The 19,679-nt window shown below is 36.4% G+C and overlaps 3 protein-coding genes across 3 annotated transcripts; 2 read left to right on the plus strand and 1 right to left on the minus strand.

Moving 5' to 3' along the window:
• The first annotated feature begins 2,899 nt into the window (after window positions 1-2,899).
• On the plus strand, window positions 2,900-8,091 carry LOC112520857. The gene is made up of 6 exons (XM_025129475.1): window positions 2,900-3,022; window positions 3,111-3,200; window positions 4,125-4,274; window positions 4,390-4,467; window positions 5,460-7,036; window positions 7,188-8,091. The coding sequence occupies exons 1-6, from the start codon at window positions 2,930-2,932 to the stop codon at window positions 8,089-8,091; spliced, it is 2,892 nt and encodes a 963-aa protein (XP_024985243.1). The 5' UTR covers window positions 2,900-2,929.
• Window positions 8,092-9,695: 1,604 nt separating this feature from the next.
• Window positions 9,696-10,406, plus strand: LOC112522244. Its single transcript, XM_025131352.1, has one exon. The coding sequence runs from the start codon at window positions 9,720-9,722 to the stop codon at window positions 10,155-10,157; it is 438 nt and encodes a 145-aa protein (XP_024987120.1). The 5' UTR covers window positions 9,696-9,719; the 3' UTR covers window positions 10,158-10,406.
• A 3,890-nt stretch (window positions 10,407-14,296) lies between these two features.
• LOC112521601 (probable leucine-rich repeat receptor-like protein kinase At2g33170) lies at window positions 14,297-18,740 on the minus strand. The gene is made up of 3 exons (XM_025130547.1): window positions 18,375-18,740; window positions 14,978-18,020; window positions 14,297-14,858 (listed from the first exon to the last, which is right to left on the minus strand). Exons 2-3 carry the CDS (start codon window positions 17,928-17,930, stop codon window positions 14,479-14,481), a joined length of 3,333 nt encoding a protein of 1,110 aa, XP_024986315.1. The 5' UTR covers window positions 17,931-18,020; window positions 18,375-18,740; the 3' UTR covers window positions 14,297-14,478.
• Between the last annotated feature and the right edge of the window lie 939 nt (window positions 18,741-19,679).

Here is a 19,679-nt window from a genome sequence, read left to right on the forward strand (position 1 = left end):
AATAAATAATATTAATAATAATTAACTTTTATTTATATGTACTAACGTTTAATATTAATCAGAGTTATAATAGGAAAAAAAAATGTCAAAACGCTCTTAAACGTTACTGTAACTGACGTTTCAATAAGTTAACTTATGAGCAATCAAACAACTCAATAAACTAATTTATGTTTGTCGAACAATGTCTAAGATAGAATCAGTTGAGGTAAATGATTTGAAGAGCAATAAGAGACAAATAAAATGTTGGTTTGGCACATACCATATAAAAGGACAATAAGACATAAATGTCTCTTAAAAATTGATAAAAATAAGTAGTCTACATGACTATTGATTGACGCTGAAGACTTAATTAGATTGAGAAAATTTAATGAATTACACGTAACAGAGTTTTTAAAAAACAATCAAGGAGGGTCATTGTAAGTCCCTTTTATCTGTGGGTTTAAGTGTAATAATTGAGAGTGCAAGGGTATAGCTTTTCAAAACTCAAACTTTCAGCTACAAAATTGTAAATTATAGCTTCCCTCCAACAAATAATGCGGGCGGGAAAATAACACCACAGCGAGCGAGAGGAAATGGAGAGAGCCACGATGAAGAGAAAGCCGTCTGGAAACGAGCTGCAGAGCTTGCTCGACGCCATTAAAGCGTCAGACGTAAGCTTCTTTATACTTCAATTACTAACTTCCAGGATCATTTTTAGGTCCCTTGTTTGCTCAGGTTTTGGTGTTCTAGTTTATATTATGATTTGTTTTTTCATAATTGGAACTTGTTAGGAAAATCGGCAGTTTTTTATATTACAATTGTGCGCTTACTGATGAAAACCAGACGTGTTGGATAAAAACCTGTGCTCAAAAAGTAGTGAGGAGTGTCTAGATAGATATGTTATGGGTATGTTCAGGAGCGTCATTGTTTGGGCAATAAGGGATTTACTCTAAACTAGATAATCCTGGTTTAGGAAGTCTGATCATGAGATTTCATGTTCCTGAATACCAACTGGCAGTTGTGTGACTTGCAATTGGTTAATTATATAGGAACCTCGTGAACCCTAGTAATTTATCATTAACTTGACCGACTAAAATCGACATGACTGTCACATTCTGAAGTAATGTTAGCAGCTTGAAATACATGGTACTTGCAATGTTATTTCAGTCCCTAAAGGAACATTCGATTTCTTTTCCAACTCTGGTGTACAGTTTTTGTGACGTATTGTCTCATGTTGGTTTTTACGTGAATTGTGTGTGCCGTGTTAGTTATGATATGTGTGCTGCTATCAAATTCCCACCATGGTTTTAGTTAATTTGGAGGATATTAGCCTGCTGCTTTGGGTTTCAGGCATTAGAAATGGTAGTAGCACAGCAACATCCTCTGGAGTTGGACCCATGCATCTGGTGATAAGTTTTATGGAATCTTATTTGGGTTATTGTATACCCCTAATAAGGAGGATTTCGAGAAGGGGAACATGTGATATCTTGTCCCACATAGGTTATGATGTGAACTGCGAGTCTTCTAAGTCTCTGGTTTTAGTTGATTTGAAGGCTTTCAGACCAGTTTGCTGCTTAGAGTTAGTTTTTATAGGGAAATATCAGTCATGTGCAGAGTTCAAAGACAAAATTGTTAGTTTATAACATCCATCCCACCAGAATTTAGGTTTATTTGAAGGTCTAGATTGACTTTTGACAGTTCCCTGCTATCATACACCAATACAACAGCCTTTGCAATGAAGGGAAAAGGTTGTACTATCTTGTATTCTATGTTTTGTAGGAATGGAAGTATTAGTAACAAGTAGAGTTTAAAGAGAAAATCGTTTGTCTATAACATCCATCCTAACAGAATTTAGGCGTGTTTGAAAGTCTACATTAAACTTTTACGTATCCCCTGCTGTCATATACCAATACAGCCGCCCTTGCATCGAAGGGAGAAGATTGTACTATTTTGCATTCCTTGTTTTGTTAGAAGTCACATTATTTTATGATCTTATTATTAAGTCGGTTTATTTAATTCTACAGGTGGTCGAGAACCGTACTCAGCTAATTTCTGAACTTGGGGAGTTAGATGTTACTGATGAAAATGAACGGGCTTCTATCATAGAATGTCTAACAGTATCATGCTAACCGTGTCATTTGTTTGATTTTTTTTTTAAATTTTGGTGTGAAGGGATTTGATAACAAGCCATAATTGACTTTGTTCAGTTATTAATCCTAGTGTCTTTACCATTTGTTAACTTTTTTCAAATAAGTTCTCAAGAAAATTATTTTTAAAGCCTCTACCATGACCTGAACGAACACTACTATGTTCTGCTTTTATATTTTTATGTATGGAATCTCATAATGAAATAGGCTGTTTGTATGGCTGAGTAGTTGATAAATAATGGGAGTCTGTTTCCAAACATCTTGGAGGTATTTTGTTTTTCAATCAAACTATGCTATTTCATGGCTAGCCTTGAGATCCCATTCAATGAAATTTCCAACTGAATAATTTATTTTCACAATTTAACTTGCGAGTAGATGCCTCCAATCTATATGATTAACAATCATCTCTCCCTTGGATAAATTTCTACTGTAATTGTTCTATTATCCATGTTAGCTCCACCATGGAAGACATATTCTCTCCGCAATGTCATATGATTAATTTTTGATATATTTGCAATCATCTAAGCAGCTACCTATTTGCATTTTTATCTCTGTGATCGATTTCTAGCATCATTGGACTCCCCACATATATAGATTGCATCGCTTTTTATGATTGAAGACATTGTAATCTCACACAAGTTCTCTATTGCTCTGTTCTTCCTTGACTCGAGTCATATTCTTAATACGAACCATTATGTGACTTTTATAGTTCTATGTTTAGCACTCTTCTTTTGTGCATTGTCACCTTAACTTTGGGCTAGACATTCTGGGAAGACTTCACATGTCTGGATGTATCCCAGTGTATGTTAAACAAAACTATATTGCAAGTGGCAACAACTTACCTAGAATCGGATATGTCCAAATGCCTCAGTCAATTGCTTGCTCTAGGAACCAAGGTACATTTTTCTTCAATCCTGTGCTTACCTTTTAAACCAACTGATCAGTTTACTCTGTAGACTATGTTGCTTCTCAAATTTATACAAGGCAAGCATATGGTGTCGAAAACACATGAAGATGACACTTATGTCCTCCGATGATTCTCAAGAAGAAGAACATTGCGGTCTGTTTTTCCAGGTGATATATACTTGATCAAGTCAAGCTTTTTTTTCAATATCAAAATCTTCATTCTTGTTAGAGTCCTACATCGGCTAGAGTTGGACCATTTCTCTTGAATATATGTTGGAACCTCCCATTCTCTTCTCAAGTGCTGTTTTGGAGAGTAATCTAATGGGGTTCCACATATTCTCACATGAAATAAGAGCTAACGCCTACCACTTTGGGGCAATCTATACTCGTCTAATCCCCCTCACCCGTCTTGGCCCCTCTTGACACTCTTGGGACAATATGTGCCCGTCTAGCCTCTGTTGGAGGGGGTGTGTTAGAGTCCCACATTGACAAGACTTGGATCATTTCTCTTGAATATGTGTCGGAACCTCCCTTCTTCCTCAAGTGCTCTTTTGGAGAGTAATCTAACGAGGTTCCATATACTCTCACACTTGTAAAATGCTTTGCTTTCTCTCAGCATCAATCTAAACCTTATGAGCCACATTTGACCTTATTTTTTCCAATATCTAAATGGATTTGAAGATGATATTCAAACTGCACCCTTCTCTTCTCCCAAAGGTACAAGTGTGTAGCTGAAGCCGAACCCGATAGACTTAATCCATACACCATGGCTGCCTGGAGCTTGTTAGGTATAGTGTGGTCAAGCTCGTCCATATCTAGGTGTGTACAGGCTTTGAGGAAAAGGAAAAGGTAAAAGCACAGGTACATGAACATAGATGCAAAACAGTGCATCTCACTCTCCATTTTGTAGGGGATGCAGTTCCTAATTCCCACATACAGTTTCTAGGATTTTGCTAGGTGTACCATGTGAAACTGTTCAATTTTCACACCTTAATGCGACCTTAGATGATGCTTGTGCTTTAGCCATATTGACATTGCTGCCTATATCTTAATGAGATAAGAGTACCTTGAAGAAACTACTTTTTGTTTCAGGTGCTCTTGGATATGTTAGGCCATTGGGATGCTGTTTTATCAGTTTTGGCAAGGCATCCAGTTTCAACAGGAAAAGAGCTAATGACCATCATTGAAACATCTATTTCTGAACTCTTAAACCTGACAAAAGATTCGATATTAGAGGCTAAGGTGACTACTTTCCCACTTTTACTGTTCAATTCTCTTAAGTCATATTTGCTATATTAAGATGTTATAATGCAAGTATGATGCTTGTGTGCGTATTTGGTGGAATATTCTGTTCTAGGAAGCAGTGTTGCTTCTTCTCTTGTCGAATTTACATATTGGGTGCTTTTGGGGTGCATTTCTTCAGGGGTGTGGTTCGGTGCGCATCCAATGTGGCATTGATCGTATCGGACGGACCTGTTTAGGTGGTATAGGTGGCATGTGCCACCGTATTATTCCTCCATCGAAGGGTAAAAAATTTAGGTTCGTGAATGGTGCAACCGCATCGTTTTAGAAGGTGCTACCGTATTATTCCTGAAACTTAAAATGTGCAACTGAAACCCAAATAAATTGGAAGCCCAATTCTAAATTAAACCCAAATAAATTGGAAGACCCGTTGGGTACAAGTTTAGGAGTTGTTTATCGGTCCTATAAAAACCATATTTTTTGTAATTATTTTTGGATCTATATTATATTATATTAACCATATGGTGCCACCATTTGAAAAAATTTCTGGGTCCGTCCCTATCGTATCCCCGAAGTACGGACCATGAACCCACAAGGATACGCTACTGGGATACTCAAGAGGAATATTGGACTTCCGTTTTACAAGAAAAAGATGAAAAATATACAAATCTTAAAATTAGTCAGAAGAGCTAAAATAGAAAATGAACTTAAGTTTATGACTGCAAAGAGGAAAAACAAGACGACAATATGTTACTCTTTTGACAGTGTTGACTAATATGGGCACACTAAGCAAACTAACAGCATGGTAATATTTAAGTTCTTCCATTTAGTGTGTATTTATCTCTACGTATTTATTGCACGAACGATGAAATAACTTTTTCCTTTTACTGATTTGGTTATTACACATTTACACATATAAACACACCGATATTTTCTTTGAATTTTTGATATTTATTTTATTTAGCATACTCATATCTCCCTGTTCATATACTTGTGACACAATTTGTGTTGTAGAATTATATTAGTGATTGTGGTAGGTTGGCTTATACACTGGTGTTTCATAAGGATATGAATCTTTCATCCCATGAACCAGATCTTCCACTTCAATTGAAGATTTTTAAGCTTTCGATTATTTTATCATAGTTAAGGTTGCATGCTGATTTTGCTCTTCTGTCGTTGTGACAGAGAATTCATACATCTGGTTCAAAAGTACTCAAGACGGCACTAGTGGTCCTTGATGCTGTTATATGTCTATGCAGAGCATATTGCAACAATGTCAAATTGGATTATGATGCTAGAATTGAAAATGATGTAAACGGCGATGACAAAGAGAATCACATTATCAGTATAACAAAATGTACTGTTGAAAATTTGGTTGATTTGGGCATCCTTGCTGCTAATGCTGGTGGAAATCTTGTCACTATACTAAATTTGTCATGGAAAGGAGTCGTTACTTTGCTTCAGCTATGCAAGGGGACTCTAGGAGTAAAGATGAACATTGCAGAGATTATTCTGTCTCTTCTTTCATTGGCCAAAGGATCTTTGAGTTGTGCAGCTCAGACTTGGTCTTCGTTGATGGAGCCTGTTTCTGTGGCTGAAGCTAAAAGAATTTTTATTCCAGTTAAATTTTACTTGATTAATGCCGCGAGAATAATCTCCCACTACCCTTCCCAAGCATTTTCAGTTTTCGAAGATATAACACTTTGCATCCTTATGATCTTAACCTTTCGGATCTTCTTGGGTAAAGAAGAGCTCCTTAACACTGCAAGTGAAGCTTTGGCCGACCTTCTGGAGCCAACATCCATTCATCTGCTCAATTCTTTGTTAAATTCAGCTCAATTGGAACAGGAGCATAAATGCCAAATTCTTGACTGGTTATTTAGTGATATTACTGTGCCAAGTTTTGTTCCTGGATATCAATTGAGCACATATAGGGACAAATCAATGGATGCCATATTTTCTGTGACTCGTGCTTCCATGCATGGGTCAAAAATATTGTTACTTGGTCAGCTTGCCTTATTTGTTAATCTTCTGAGAAGTGCTCGTGATCTGGAGGATGACGCGAAACTTGAGGTTGCCAAAAAGCTAGAGTGGCTTTTAAATATTCTAACTGATGAAGATGTTTATTCATCTATTCTTGCTTTGCGGGTACCTTTATTACATTGTTCTGGTCAAATGCAGGAACTCGCTTCCCAGAACATGTTTTTTTCTATTATACATGCAATAAAGACCTTCATGCTTGTAGTTTCATCAACTTCAGTTTGGGGAGAAGTAGAGTCATTTTTGCTTGAAAACTTGTTCCATCCACATCATCTTTGTTGGGAGATAGTTATGGAACTTTGGTGCTTTATGGTTCGCCATGCTGAAACAGACATGGGGAGTCATATTATCAATACACTCTGCACATTATTGAGGACAACGGCTTCTTGGGAATCAGTTCAAAATCCTTGTAGTGTTCTTCGTAAGCTTGCCAGATCGATCTGCATGCTCCTTAGGCATGGTTCACAATCCATGGCAGATAGAGTTTTCAATTTCGTCAGCAGTAATGCATCCAAGTCATTGTCTTCTATGTATATAGCATTACTCATGGAAGGATTCCCTTTAGATTTTCTTTCAGATAAGGTCAGAAGTGTTGCTAAACAAAGAATAGTGACGGAGTATTTTTGCTTCCTCGATATTTTTGATGACGACTCATCACGGCAATGTGGAAAAGGAATGTTTGGTGCACCAGTTTTTGCTTTGTCCGCTGCACTGCACTCTCTGTAAGTAACAGTAGATTTTGGCCCCTTTTTAGCATTTTTGAGGTAACATACTATAAATATGTATTATATTTTTTATTTTTATTTCTTAAGCTTGATTACCTTTTGATATTATACCCCCCCTCCCCCTCCCCCTCCCCTTGGTGTTCTGTAGGCAGGTGAGCATATCAGACACAGAAATGAAGGCGCTAAAGCTATTAATTAGCATCATCCATAGATACAACAATTCTGGTGACAACTCTAAGGACCAGTACAGGAAGCTTCTCAGTGAAACTTTAGGAATCATCTCTAGCATGGAGCATCTATATGCATCTGATGAAATAGAAAGAGTTATCTTGGAGCTTCAGAGTCTTTTTATCTCAGAGTCTGCCGTCACAGATATTGGGTTGTTGAAATGCATACCAAATTTGGCTGCTTTTGTGGCAGGACTTGGCCACATTGAATTTGAAGAAACCGACAGCAATGCGAAGGTTTCAGCTTCATGGCAGTTGTTTCACATGCTATTAAAAGAGCGGCACTGGGCTTTAGCCCATCTGGCAATCACTGCATTTGGGTATTTTTCTGCACGAACTAATTGCAATGAGTTGTGGAGGTTTGTGCCACAAGATGCAGCATTATCATTTGATTTAGAGTTGGGAGTTGATGCAAATGAGGAAAGGTTTATGTCCGAGTTTAAGGTATTCTTTGAAAAGGAAGCAGCTTATGTTAAACCTACCCCTAGTACAAATGAACTTGCTCTGCTCTTTAAAGAAGGTCTTGTACTAAAACAAATGGTCCAAAAGATGAGAACCATTAATAGTGAGGCTATGATACCCAAATCTGATACCATGCAGATAGATGATCCAAAACAAACCAACAAGAGAAGAAAAATTCCAGATGGAATAAATGAAGGAGTTTTATTGTTGCAGAATGGGCTGAGGGTTATTGCCAATAGCCTTACTGTATGGCAGCAAAATCAATTAGATTATTCAGATCTTCATGGGGAAATTTTGGCTCATTTTTCTCATCTTGAAGATGCTTTCGGACACATGGCTGCAAGGATTTCTGAAACCGAGTAAGTTTTTATGTTCTCCCTTAATCAGCAGCTTATCATGATTTGCTTAACAAATTCATGGAACCTTTTGTATAGTGGCAACAGCAGCAACTTATAAACAGGAATTAGTGTTCATCTTCAAGTTTCTTAGATCTTTGAATTATGCTTCTTGTTTTGGTAGCTAAGTTCTCCTGTTTAGAACCTGAAACATATCACACACACAAGGTAAACAAAACCCTTGTTTAGATACCATAGTTAGAAAGTTAGGCCTTCAATCTCCTCCCCCATTGGTTGCCTGTTCTAGTCTCCTCAGGGTCCGTGAGGATTTTCTTGACTGTTATGTTTTAGGGTCCCATGAGACTGGTCAAGGTGCCCTCAATTTAAACTGGCTGGGACACCCATGATTTAAAAAAAAGGTTTGTAATATCAACTTGATCTACCTTTAACTAACTTTCTTTCTAGAAATGCAGAAATATAGAGAGCTAAGATGTATGTGAGTCGAAATGCTGGGTAGGAAAAAGACTTAGAATCTAAGTTTTATTTATAATAATAATAATAATAATAATAATAATAATAATAATAATAATAATAATAACATGATAATTTGAGTGTAATGAATTTAGATGGTAGGGGGGGGCCACCAATAGCATGACAACTTTGTAAACCGATGAGCTTCACACAAATGGAGTGGGAGTTCAGTTAGCTGGTGTACGGACTAAAAACATCCTGCCACTCATCAAACACGGTTGAGGTTTAACAACACGAATCACAGACAATAATATTCTCTTGCAGGCACCCGTATATATAACATAAATACTATTTTATTTATATAAACATATAAAAATATAAAAATAATATTATTTTTGTTTAATTTCAATCAAATTTAGTTAACATGACAAATGAACCAAAAACATAACAATTCAACAAATAAAATGTTAGAAGATATATGGAACACTGTTAGATTACTTTTGAAAAGACTCATCAATATCAAGTTACAGTAAGTTCACAATATCAATAAGAGTGAGAAAATCATACTGGCTACTGGCTAAGGAGGTACAATGTAGCTACTGCAGCTACAGTTGKGTAGCTAGACCATCTACCCTATGTTTCAAGAGTAAAGAAATGAGATTCCAACATATATAGAGAGGAAATGGTTCAAATCTAGCCGATATTGTATCCTCTCCAACGAAGGCTAAACGGACATAGATTATCTATGAGTGTCGAGTTCCTAGAGTGGTAGACCTTGACTCTTATATCATGTGATAATATGTGAAGTCCTATTAAATTTAAAATCTATTCAAAAAATAAAGTTGGATTAAATGTGTACAAAAAATTATTAAAAGTATTGTATCTATTTTGGAACGTGCAAGTTAAAGGTAGGTGATGGAATCAAATAAGGCATGATCATGATTGCATTTTAGACAAAGATATCTCAACATAGATACCTAAGTTTTTAATATATTTCCTTTTAATCAAAATCACAACCATGCTTCAAAATATCATTAGAATTATTATTAAATGATTTTTATATTAATATTTGAACTTTATAATAGTCTCATCCCCCTGTCCTATAAATACATGCTCATTCATGACTACATCCTCTTAAAGAACATCCAAAACCATAATCCCATCATCATCTCAACAATTAACACCATGAAAAATTGGCAAATCTTTCTGGTTTTCTTGTTAGCTTCATATATAGTGTTCATATCCATGAAACAACACCAGCCTCAATACTTCTCCATTCATGGCATTACGTATGAAATTCGTGTTGTTAATGGCTTCACCAACAACTCCTCCCTCCCTCTCGTCATCTGGTGTGCCTCCCAAGATGCCAATATCGGTGGTCGAGCTCTTCAGGAAGGTGATGACTTCAGTTGGGACGCTAGAATTAGTTTCTGGACTGCCAACCCTGCTTTCTCGTGCACCATGAAATGGGATCGAACCAGGAAGAAGTTTGAAGCTTTCCAGGTGCACCGAGACAGACCCAGGTGTAGACTGCTTAGGAAATGCTCGTGGTTGGTTAAGGAAGATGGTTTCTATTTCAGCAACGATGAGTCTAATTGGGTTAAGGATTTTTCATGGCTATAGTATCTGTTTGATTAACTTACAACATTAGCTCTTTCTCCGAACCAGAAACGGTTGTGTTTACTAGACCTGAAAATGAGACTCACAATGTCTTTTTCTTAGATTTCTACACGGTTTTATAGAGTCGAATACAACAGTTATAAATGTTATTCATTGGTATCTTGTGTTAGGAGGTCAGTTTAGCGAGTATAAGTTAGCTTGTATTTAAGCTTATTGAAAAAGCTTTGTTTGATAAGCTATAAGATAGCTTCTTGAAAAGCTAATAACATCTTTAAGAGCTACTATAAAATGGAGAAAAAGATTTTTGAGCTTTTAGGCCCTTTTTTAGAGTTTGAAAAGGTAAGAGGAGCTCCCATTTTGGAGAAAATGGAGATGTGCTTATAATACTAGGTGATGAGTAACTGATAAACTAGTCATGTTCAGTAAAATTATTTGATAAGTCAGATAACAATGTAAAAAGACATGCTGATAAATTGATCAATTCAAGAATACAACTGAAAAGAAAAAGAAAGTGAAAAAAAAGACAAATAATAAATAATTCAGGACATGCTTAGGGATAATATTTAATGTTGAGGATTGAAACAAATAATTCCATGATCCAATAACTTGAACTGTTGTTAAATGATAGATAAGATAGATATACTCTAAAAAATTTCTTTTTAACGACTAGTCATTGTCATGTGGGTGTGGGTGTGGGTGGCTTGTAATACTGTTGAAAAAGGTTTGTTGATGGCGAATATTTGATGGTGTGTAACCCTTTTTGGTGGCAACTCAACCCTGTTGCATTGTGTGTGTAAGTGTAATGTATGATGGCAATACTTTCCACATGAATCTTTCAAACCACCATAATTTTCAGCATTTCCTAAAATCTTTGTTATTTATCTTCATCTGCAAATCGAATATATAAAAACAGTGTGTTTGCAGTTCATCTCATAATTATTTTTTTGGGTAAAAAAACCTTATCAATTGGGCCAAAGGTTGTTAATAACTAATACAATGTACGATACCACCAAGAGGCTATGGTGTTGTTTTTCAATGTCGAATTAGTTGTGATGGCTTTGGATCTCATCTTCTTTTTATATTGACCGTTTATGATACATTTGGTTTCGCCATCAAGATTATTGAGTTTCTGTTTTCTTGTACGTTGCAGAAGCTCAGATAAGGTTTTTTTAATCTTTTTATTGTTTCTTGAATCGTAAACAACTTGTTTGCTTTCTAAACATCGTATAATTATACATCCCCACACTTAAAAAAGTATGAAGTGGGAATTTAAAATGAAGTGACAACTAAGTTTTGGAAATGGAAATGGAAATGGCTTTAACAAGTTGGCCAACATATTGATGGTTTCCAGGATTTGGAAGATAGAGTATTTAATTAGATATATATCATCTTCCCTTTTTTTGGTCTTCAAATCACATATGATTATATTATCTGATGTTGCCTTTTCATCCCAAAATCCAAAAGCATTTCAACTTGTTTTTTACACCACACAATTCATCATTTTCCAAGATTTTTTTTAATGTGCTTGTCGTCTTGCTTAATTTGTTTCATATTTTGACTTTTTTTTTTTTTTTTTTTGTGTTGATGGGACTCTCGACACACATACACATGTATATCTATTAATGGATCAGGTTTCTTATGAACGATCCTTTCATGGTGCTGTTTATTGATGCTAATGGTAATGGGTTTTATCCATTAAGATTTTGTGGGATAATTTACGTTTATCCACATGGGGTTGATTTACATTTCACTAGCTTTGCGAGTCTAGTTAACCATACATGGGTCCAAGGGTGAATTTAAGGAGGCTAGAATGGATGCACGTGCAACCGCTCTATCATGCTGATGTAGTCCAACTCTTTTTAGGAATGCATATATATGCTTTTAATTTTGATGTCTGCTTCTCTATGTTAACAAAAAGTGTTTGAAGTCTATTGATATGTTAACGAAAAATATGTGAAATCCTATCAGATTAGTTTCCATAAGAGTCCTATAAAGTGTCAAAGTCTAGTTGATATGAGATTTTAACACGCACGGAGGTTAGACGGGCAAAGATTGTTGAGAAAAATAACGATGAGATAAAAACAATAAAGTTTTAATCTTTAATATTCAAAAGATAAATCAAACAATAAAGTTCAAAACTTTATCATTCAAGATGGCAACTTTATTATCCGGAAAAACCCAAACCAATTACTACCACAGTGATTGAATCTGTCCTCCACAATAGATTCAATAAGAGAAAGGAGTAGAAACATAGTTGTCCACTTAGTGAAGGGAAAAGCAAAATGCAATACACGAAAATTAAAAACCAACCTGTTTGAAATAATGTTGAAGCGAGAATTGCATGGTATAAACATGTCCTTGAAGGTTTTATACGACTACACTATTAAGTTGTGAGTCTTCTAGTCACAAAGCCTTAGAATTTGATGTAGTAACGTATTTTGTTTATCAACAGCTTTGATAACGAAATTAAAAACAAAGTCGATGCAAAAAAACATGTAGGAAGAAGACGACATTATGAAGCAGAAAGCAAGGGAGAAAGGTAGCAAATTTTCGATGTGATTTTTGGGAGAGGTTTAACCCAATATTTATTCTCTAACACTATAAATTTATCTTTGATAAAAAAAAACATGTTTAGAGTTTAAAAACCAATTTTTAATCTGCTTAAATCCAAACAGATAATTAACAATTTATAATTTGTACATGCAAAGTGCAAATCCTAGCCACTTTTGAGAAACTCATGCCCATGTGTTGGACATTTCACTCATGATCCCCACCATGATCCATCAACTTATTCAAAGCCCAATTAAAAGAAAAACCTTATGCTCTTTACATTTATTCTTTCTTCCTACCAATATGGGATGGAGGAAAACCTCCAACCTCACTAATATTTCCAACAAAGATGTCCTAGAGAGTCGGTCTCCAGCTAATATATGTGGAACCTTAGTAGATTACTTTCCAAAAGAGTCATTGAAGACATAAAATGTCCACTCTAGCCGATGTGGGACTTTAACACATCTCCAAGGACTAGATAGGCAAAGATGTCCCAGATAGTAGGTGTCGGCTTTGTTATCATGTGAAAATATGTGAAATCCCATTAGATTACTTTTTCAACATATATTTAAAGATAAAATATCGAGTCTAGCCATGTGACATAAAGGTTGCAAGTTTTGAATCTATCTCACTGTCTTTTAACTTTTTTTTTGGTTTAACGAAACTCATATTTTAGTTTTTATAATTAAAATTTTGTTTTATTTTATATTACATTGATTATTTAGTACCCTATTTGTAATAAAATTAGATCCATATTATAGAAATATTTAAAATAATCCAGTGGATTTTTAATGCTTGATAGTAGAAACTTTCTACAAACCAGAATGAGATGGTGCAAGGCCCATCAACACAATTTACGTATGAAAAAACCTTTTTGGGTTCTTCCACATTTTGATGATGCATCTGTTTTTTTTATTAACCTCGATATTTAATTACAGGACGACCATATGTTTTGTAGATAGTCTGGAGTCACCGCATTTGAACCTCCGTGACCATAAAGGGGATTTTTTTTCCTCCTTGGATGATGCATCTGTTTTTATTCAAATGATGGAGAGAAGATGAGCATTTTTAAGATTTCTTGAATCTTATTTTTGTACATTCCATCAGCGCCCCCTTTCATCTATAAAACCAAAGAAAGCATGCCCCTTTGAGTTGCAGACAGCCATGTTTCCTTCCATTTTTAATCTAATCTCTCTCTCTCTCTCTTGCAGGTGCAACTACTCCTAGCTGAGTACCAGTTCAAGAATGTTTGACTTCATTCTTTTGACTTTTGTTCCAATCTATGCAAGTTGCATATAACATTCCTCAAATGACACTAAATTTGAATTTTGTTGGTGATTTTAGTCTGGTAATTAGATTCATAAGACAACAATATGAGGATGTGTGGAATGTACATTTTGTGTAAGCTAATTAGAACCCGGGATCATTGGATGGTGCTTTATGACGGGTTTTAATGGGGCCGTGTCCCATAATGGTAATGGTGGTCTGGAGATCGATTTTATGAAGAGAAGCGCCAGGGGAAACGAAGCTTCCAAGTGAAACTCAAAAGCCTCTCAAGTCTTGTTTAGAATCTATATGTTGCCTCTTGATCCGTACCAAGTAATGGATTGTATAAACAATCTTGAAATTGATACAAGAGAAAGATATGTATATACATTCATGATCGTTCTCATCAAATAGTGTTAATTAGCCACAAGAAGAAGAATCAGGAAAATAAGAATCATCGTCATCGTCATCATATTGGTTAAAATAGCAAGTAAACTGATACATACATTCACAAGAATTCATCTTTTGAACAAGGATCCTCATCATCATCTAGCGAATACCCGGCTCTTTCATTTGATTCGATCAGCATCAACACAACGTCTCTCATGGATGGCCGATCAAAAGGCGACATTTTCGTGCACATTATAGCAACTTTCAGGATACAAAGCATATGGTTCGCCACACGTTCATTACCTTGTATATCCAAACGACTATCAAGAATCCCGACACTAAATGAATGCTTTCGAATATAACTCCTTACCCATGTAACCAGATCCCCTCCCTGATCTAATGGCTGTACTGGGGCTCTTCCTGTTACCAGTTCTAAAAGAACAACCCCATAGCTGTATATATCACACTTCTCTGTTACCTTCATAGTATATGCATATTCTGCCACAAATTAAACACACCAAAACCATAAATATATAAAAAACTTCAATGAATATCTCACGACATTCATTATGAATTAAGCATGAATAGTCGGTTCTATTGAAGATTCGTGAGCTCACCTGGAGCTATGTAGCCATAGGAACCGGCAACGGCAGACATGGATTTAGACTGAGGCATGTCTATAACCTTGGCCAAACCGAAATCACCGACATGAGCTTCAGCGTTCTCGTCAAGTAAGATGTTGTTGGACTTAATGTCGCGATGAATGATTCTTGGTTTGCAGTCATGGTGCAAATAAGCAAGACCTTGAGCTGCCCCAAGAGCCACGGTGAATCGAGCCGGCCAATCCAAGCCGCAAGACGAACCGTTGTGAAGCAATTCACCCAAACTACCCTTTGCCATATACTCGTAAAGAAGCAGATTAAAGCCCTGATAATAGCAGTAGCCGTAAAGCTTCACAATGTTACGATGCCTGATCTTTCCTAGAGTCGAGATTTCCGCTTGAAAACTGTTCTCGATGTTGCTGCCTTCTCGATTAGAAGCAAGCTTCTTGACAGCAATCGTTTGACCAGACTGCATGACGGCCTTGTAAACCGTCCCCACGGCTCCTCTTCCGATAACATAACTGTCATGGAAGTTGTGGGTGGCTTCGACCAAATCTTGGAACTTGAAACCGTCTTGTGGTGGGAAGTAGACATCTGATGATACCGGGGAAGATCTTTCGGTATCGTCCTCCAACGAAGTGACGTTTTGTGTAGCGCCTTTTTTCATGAAATATAAGATAACTACGATCAGAATAAGAGAAATCCCGCCTACGACAGCTGCGATTATCGTAACTACTTTGCCCCGAGGAGCATCGGCACTCTCCAAAGAAGGTGGAGCTGAACCGGAAATGAAAGATCCTTCACAGCTTGCTAGCGGACCGCCACAAAGCCCATCGTTACCAATGAAGCTGCTGATAGCCATGTTCTGAAACAAGGGTACGGAAGGCAACGTGCCTTTAAGAATATTGTACGAGAAGTTGCAGCCCATCAAACTCGACAGATTTCCAAATGTGCTCGGGATTTCGCCACTTAAATGATTGTTATTGAGCAGAAGATTCTCGAGCAATATGAGATTCCCGAGCTGAGGTGGGATTGTGCCAGAGAGATTATTATGACTGAGATTCAGGGCAATCTGCAAGCTCGTAAGCAATCCCAGCTCCGGTGGGATACCACCGGAGATGACATTACCGCCCATCTGCAACTCAGTCAAACGAGAGAGATTTCCGAGGGCAGCTGGTATGCTGCCCGAGAGCTTGTTTTCCGAAATCATCAGAAGTTCAAGTTGAGAAAGGGAACCAAGCTCGGGCGGTATATCGTACGCAAAGCTGTTCCTGCTGAGATCGAGTCTTTGAAGCATCTTGCAATGAAGAATCCCACTCGGTATCCTTCCGGTGATCAAATTCGAAGAAATATTAAACGTCACCAAATGAGTCAGTTTCTGTATCTCATTAGGCAACTCGGACGAGATGTAATTCCCAGAAAGATCGAGCCTTTGTAACTTTTGACAGTTCCCAATCTCGGGAGGAACCGGACCACTGAACCTGTTTTGACCCAACTCGATAGCAGATAGGTTCGCCAAATTGCACAACGATGAAGGAAAGCTGCCTGTAATCTTGTTACCACTGAGCCGAAGTTGAACCAGCGATTTGCAGTTAATAATTCCAGTCGGGATATTTCCATACAGATTGTTCGATTCAAGATTCAGTAACATCAAGTTACCACGCCTACAGGTATGAGGTGGGATCTTTCCGGTCAAGAAATTGTCCGAAAAGTCAACCACCCAAAGCTTGTTGTAGAGCCCAAGCTCTTGCGGAATGCTGCCATTTAACGAATTGCTAAAGAGCTGCAACTGATACATCTTGGGTAGATACTGAAAACCAATAGGAATTGGGCCTGTGAGCGAATTTATGGAAAGATCGAGCTTCGACAGGTTCCTCAAGTTACCAAGTTCATTCGGGATGACACCATGAAGCTGGTTTTCAAACAAGTAGAGTAAAGTAAGGCCTTCTATTTGACACAATTCAGTAGGGATTTCTCCGGTCAAATAATTCTCTGAGAAATCAATCTCTGTAGCTAAAGAAAGATTACCAATCTCTCTAGGAATCGTTCCATTCAATCCGTTTCTGTACAAATATAACTTCTTTAAGTACTTGAGTTTCCCAATCTCTTTCGGGATTTCACCAACAAGATTATTTTGGTACAAAGCCAGAGTCTCCAAATGAGTACAGTTTCCAAGCTCTCTCGGGATGATTCCTGATAACTGATTATTCCAAAGAATTAGATCAGTCATCATCTTTAACAACCCGAATTCCTTTGGTATATCTCCATCAAAGTTATTCTGGGCAACACCGAAGTATAGTAAGCTCTCACAACCACCGATCTCTACAGGTATACTTCCGGTCATAGCATTCTGACCGGCTCTAAATGTGGTCAAATTCTTGAGGTTTCCAAGAGACCGCGGGAGTGATCCCTTGATATTATTTGTGTACGCCACAAATTCAACCAAAGAAGAAAGCTGACCAAAAGTTTCAGGGATTGAACCAGAAATCTTGTTATTGCATATGTTCAAATGGCTTAAATGATTAAGCTTTCCTATCTCATCTGGGATGTTCCCATCAAATTGATTACTGTTCAAAATAAGCATTTCTAGTTTCGAACAATTCCCAATTTCTTTGGGTATGTTACCAGCAAACTTGTTAAAAGAAAGATTAAGATATGTTAAAGAAAGCAAACCACCTATACTTGGGGTTAGGGTTCCTGAAAGATTCATTGAACTCAGATCAAGAGACCAAACCACTGGGCCGTAACCAGAGGTGCAACTCACACCCATCCATCCACAAGGTGTGGTATGATATGCATTCCAATTCTTTAGATTCCCCAAGTCATCCTTAATACTTTTCTTCAATTCCAAAAGAAATTTCCCATCTGAATTCAATCCTTTGCAAGGGAAAATCAGAAAAACAGCAACTAAAATTCTTATGATACCCACCAACAACAAGCCTTTTCTTGATCCAAAAACTTTGGACATTGCTGGAATCTTGCTTCCCAGTGAATGAAATTTATAATCTTGATATCAAAGTCTAGAGTATTATCATCTCCCAAGAACCAAAATTTCAATCTGCATATCATTAAGAAGATAAGAAACCAAAAGAGCGCAAGCCGTATCAAGAAGGAAATCCAGCAAAACTTTGTCTTTCTTGAAAAAGTACAAAACTTGAAGAAGCATCTTAAAGAAAAGAAACCCAGAAAAAGGGGGAATAAATTTGTCATTTTCGATCGATCAAACAAGTGAATAGTCCAAAACAAGAATTTAAACAGATTAAAGATTCAAGAAATCTAGATAGGTATTTCTATATTACCTCAAAAACGAACAAAAAGTAGCTAACATATCCCAATTGACTTGAGCAAACAAAACATTCAACAATAAAAAAGGGTATGAAGGATCTACATGCATACATAGATACATACATACCTGTAGGGTTTATGTAGCTTAGAGCAATCAAAATCTTGCACACAGAATCAGGGAATTCAAGTAATCCCTTGAGATGATTCTAGAAAGAAGTTCATGGAGTTGAAGTATATACGTATGTGTTTCCAAGAATGGTGGGATCTTGGAGTCTAAAAGGCCCATTTCAGAAGGAAAGGAGAAAGATCCATGGTGGTAAAAGAACAAGTCCTTTTGAACCCTCAAAAGAAATGAAATCAAATCAAATGCAATGAATCAAAAAGGCTTTTGGTTTGGGGGGGTGTGAAGGGGATTATTAAATATTAAATGATAATTGATTTTGGGGTACTGAAAGAGAGAAAGCAAAACAACACAGCCATGTCTGTTGTAGTTGGAATTACGAAGCTAAAGATGTAACCTTTTGATTTTTCAAGATAAATACTATGGGTTTAGAACTCTTGAATTGAAGCTACAATGGCCGACAAAGCATGCAATGAATCACCACCCTCACCCCTCGCCCCTCACCCCTCGCCCCCTCTCTAATATATATATATATATATATATATATATATATATATATATATATCTAAAATTTGCTCTCTTTTCAGTGGTTGAGAAAGTTGGGAGAATTCTTTTGAGCAAGAAAAGTTGGAAGTCCTTTCCTTTCCAACCAAAATTAATATGTTGTGTAAAAAATTTTCTAAATAAATTTGAGTCAGTGTCTATTCACAAGTTTGTTTATTGCCAATGGTTATGAATTATTAATATAAATAAGATTTTACGGGGTTTATTTACTTATTTTAATCCGACGAGATTATCTGTAGGAGGTCATCTTTTAATAATATGTTTTTATAAAAAACTCAATTTATTTTGGTGTGGATAACAAGCAGGCTTATATATTTTTCAATAAAAATTTGTTTCATTAAAAATATTCAACCATCAACTTAAGCAAAATAACATAATATATCCACTCCCAACCTTTTAATTGAAAGCTTAAAATATATGATAATGATAACAGTACGTCAATTTTTATAATCAATTCAGTACTTTATGCATATATGTATGTGTATATATGGGGGTGTGTATGTAGATGTTATGATCTTACTCTTAACATCAATTTCAGAATTAATTTTCTATTGACAATTTATAATTGTTATCATATTTTCAACATCGAATAATTTAGTGTAGATTTTTTTTCTAAATATTAATTGTTAGGTTTTAAGACAAATGAGATGTACAATTAATTGGATTGTGACGGTTTTATTTGGGTGGGATGGGGTGGTGAGAGCTCCATATACCGGTTGATGGTGAAAGGTGGTATTTATGACAACG

This window comes from Cynara cardunculus (assembly GCF_001531365.2).
Source record: "Cynara cardunculus var. scolymus isolate 2C chromosome LG 11, CcrdV1, whole genome shotgun sequence".
Lineage (NCBI taxonomy): Eukaryota > Viridiplantae > Streptophyta > Magnoliopsida > Asterales > Asteraceae > Cynara > Cynara cardunculus.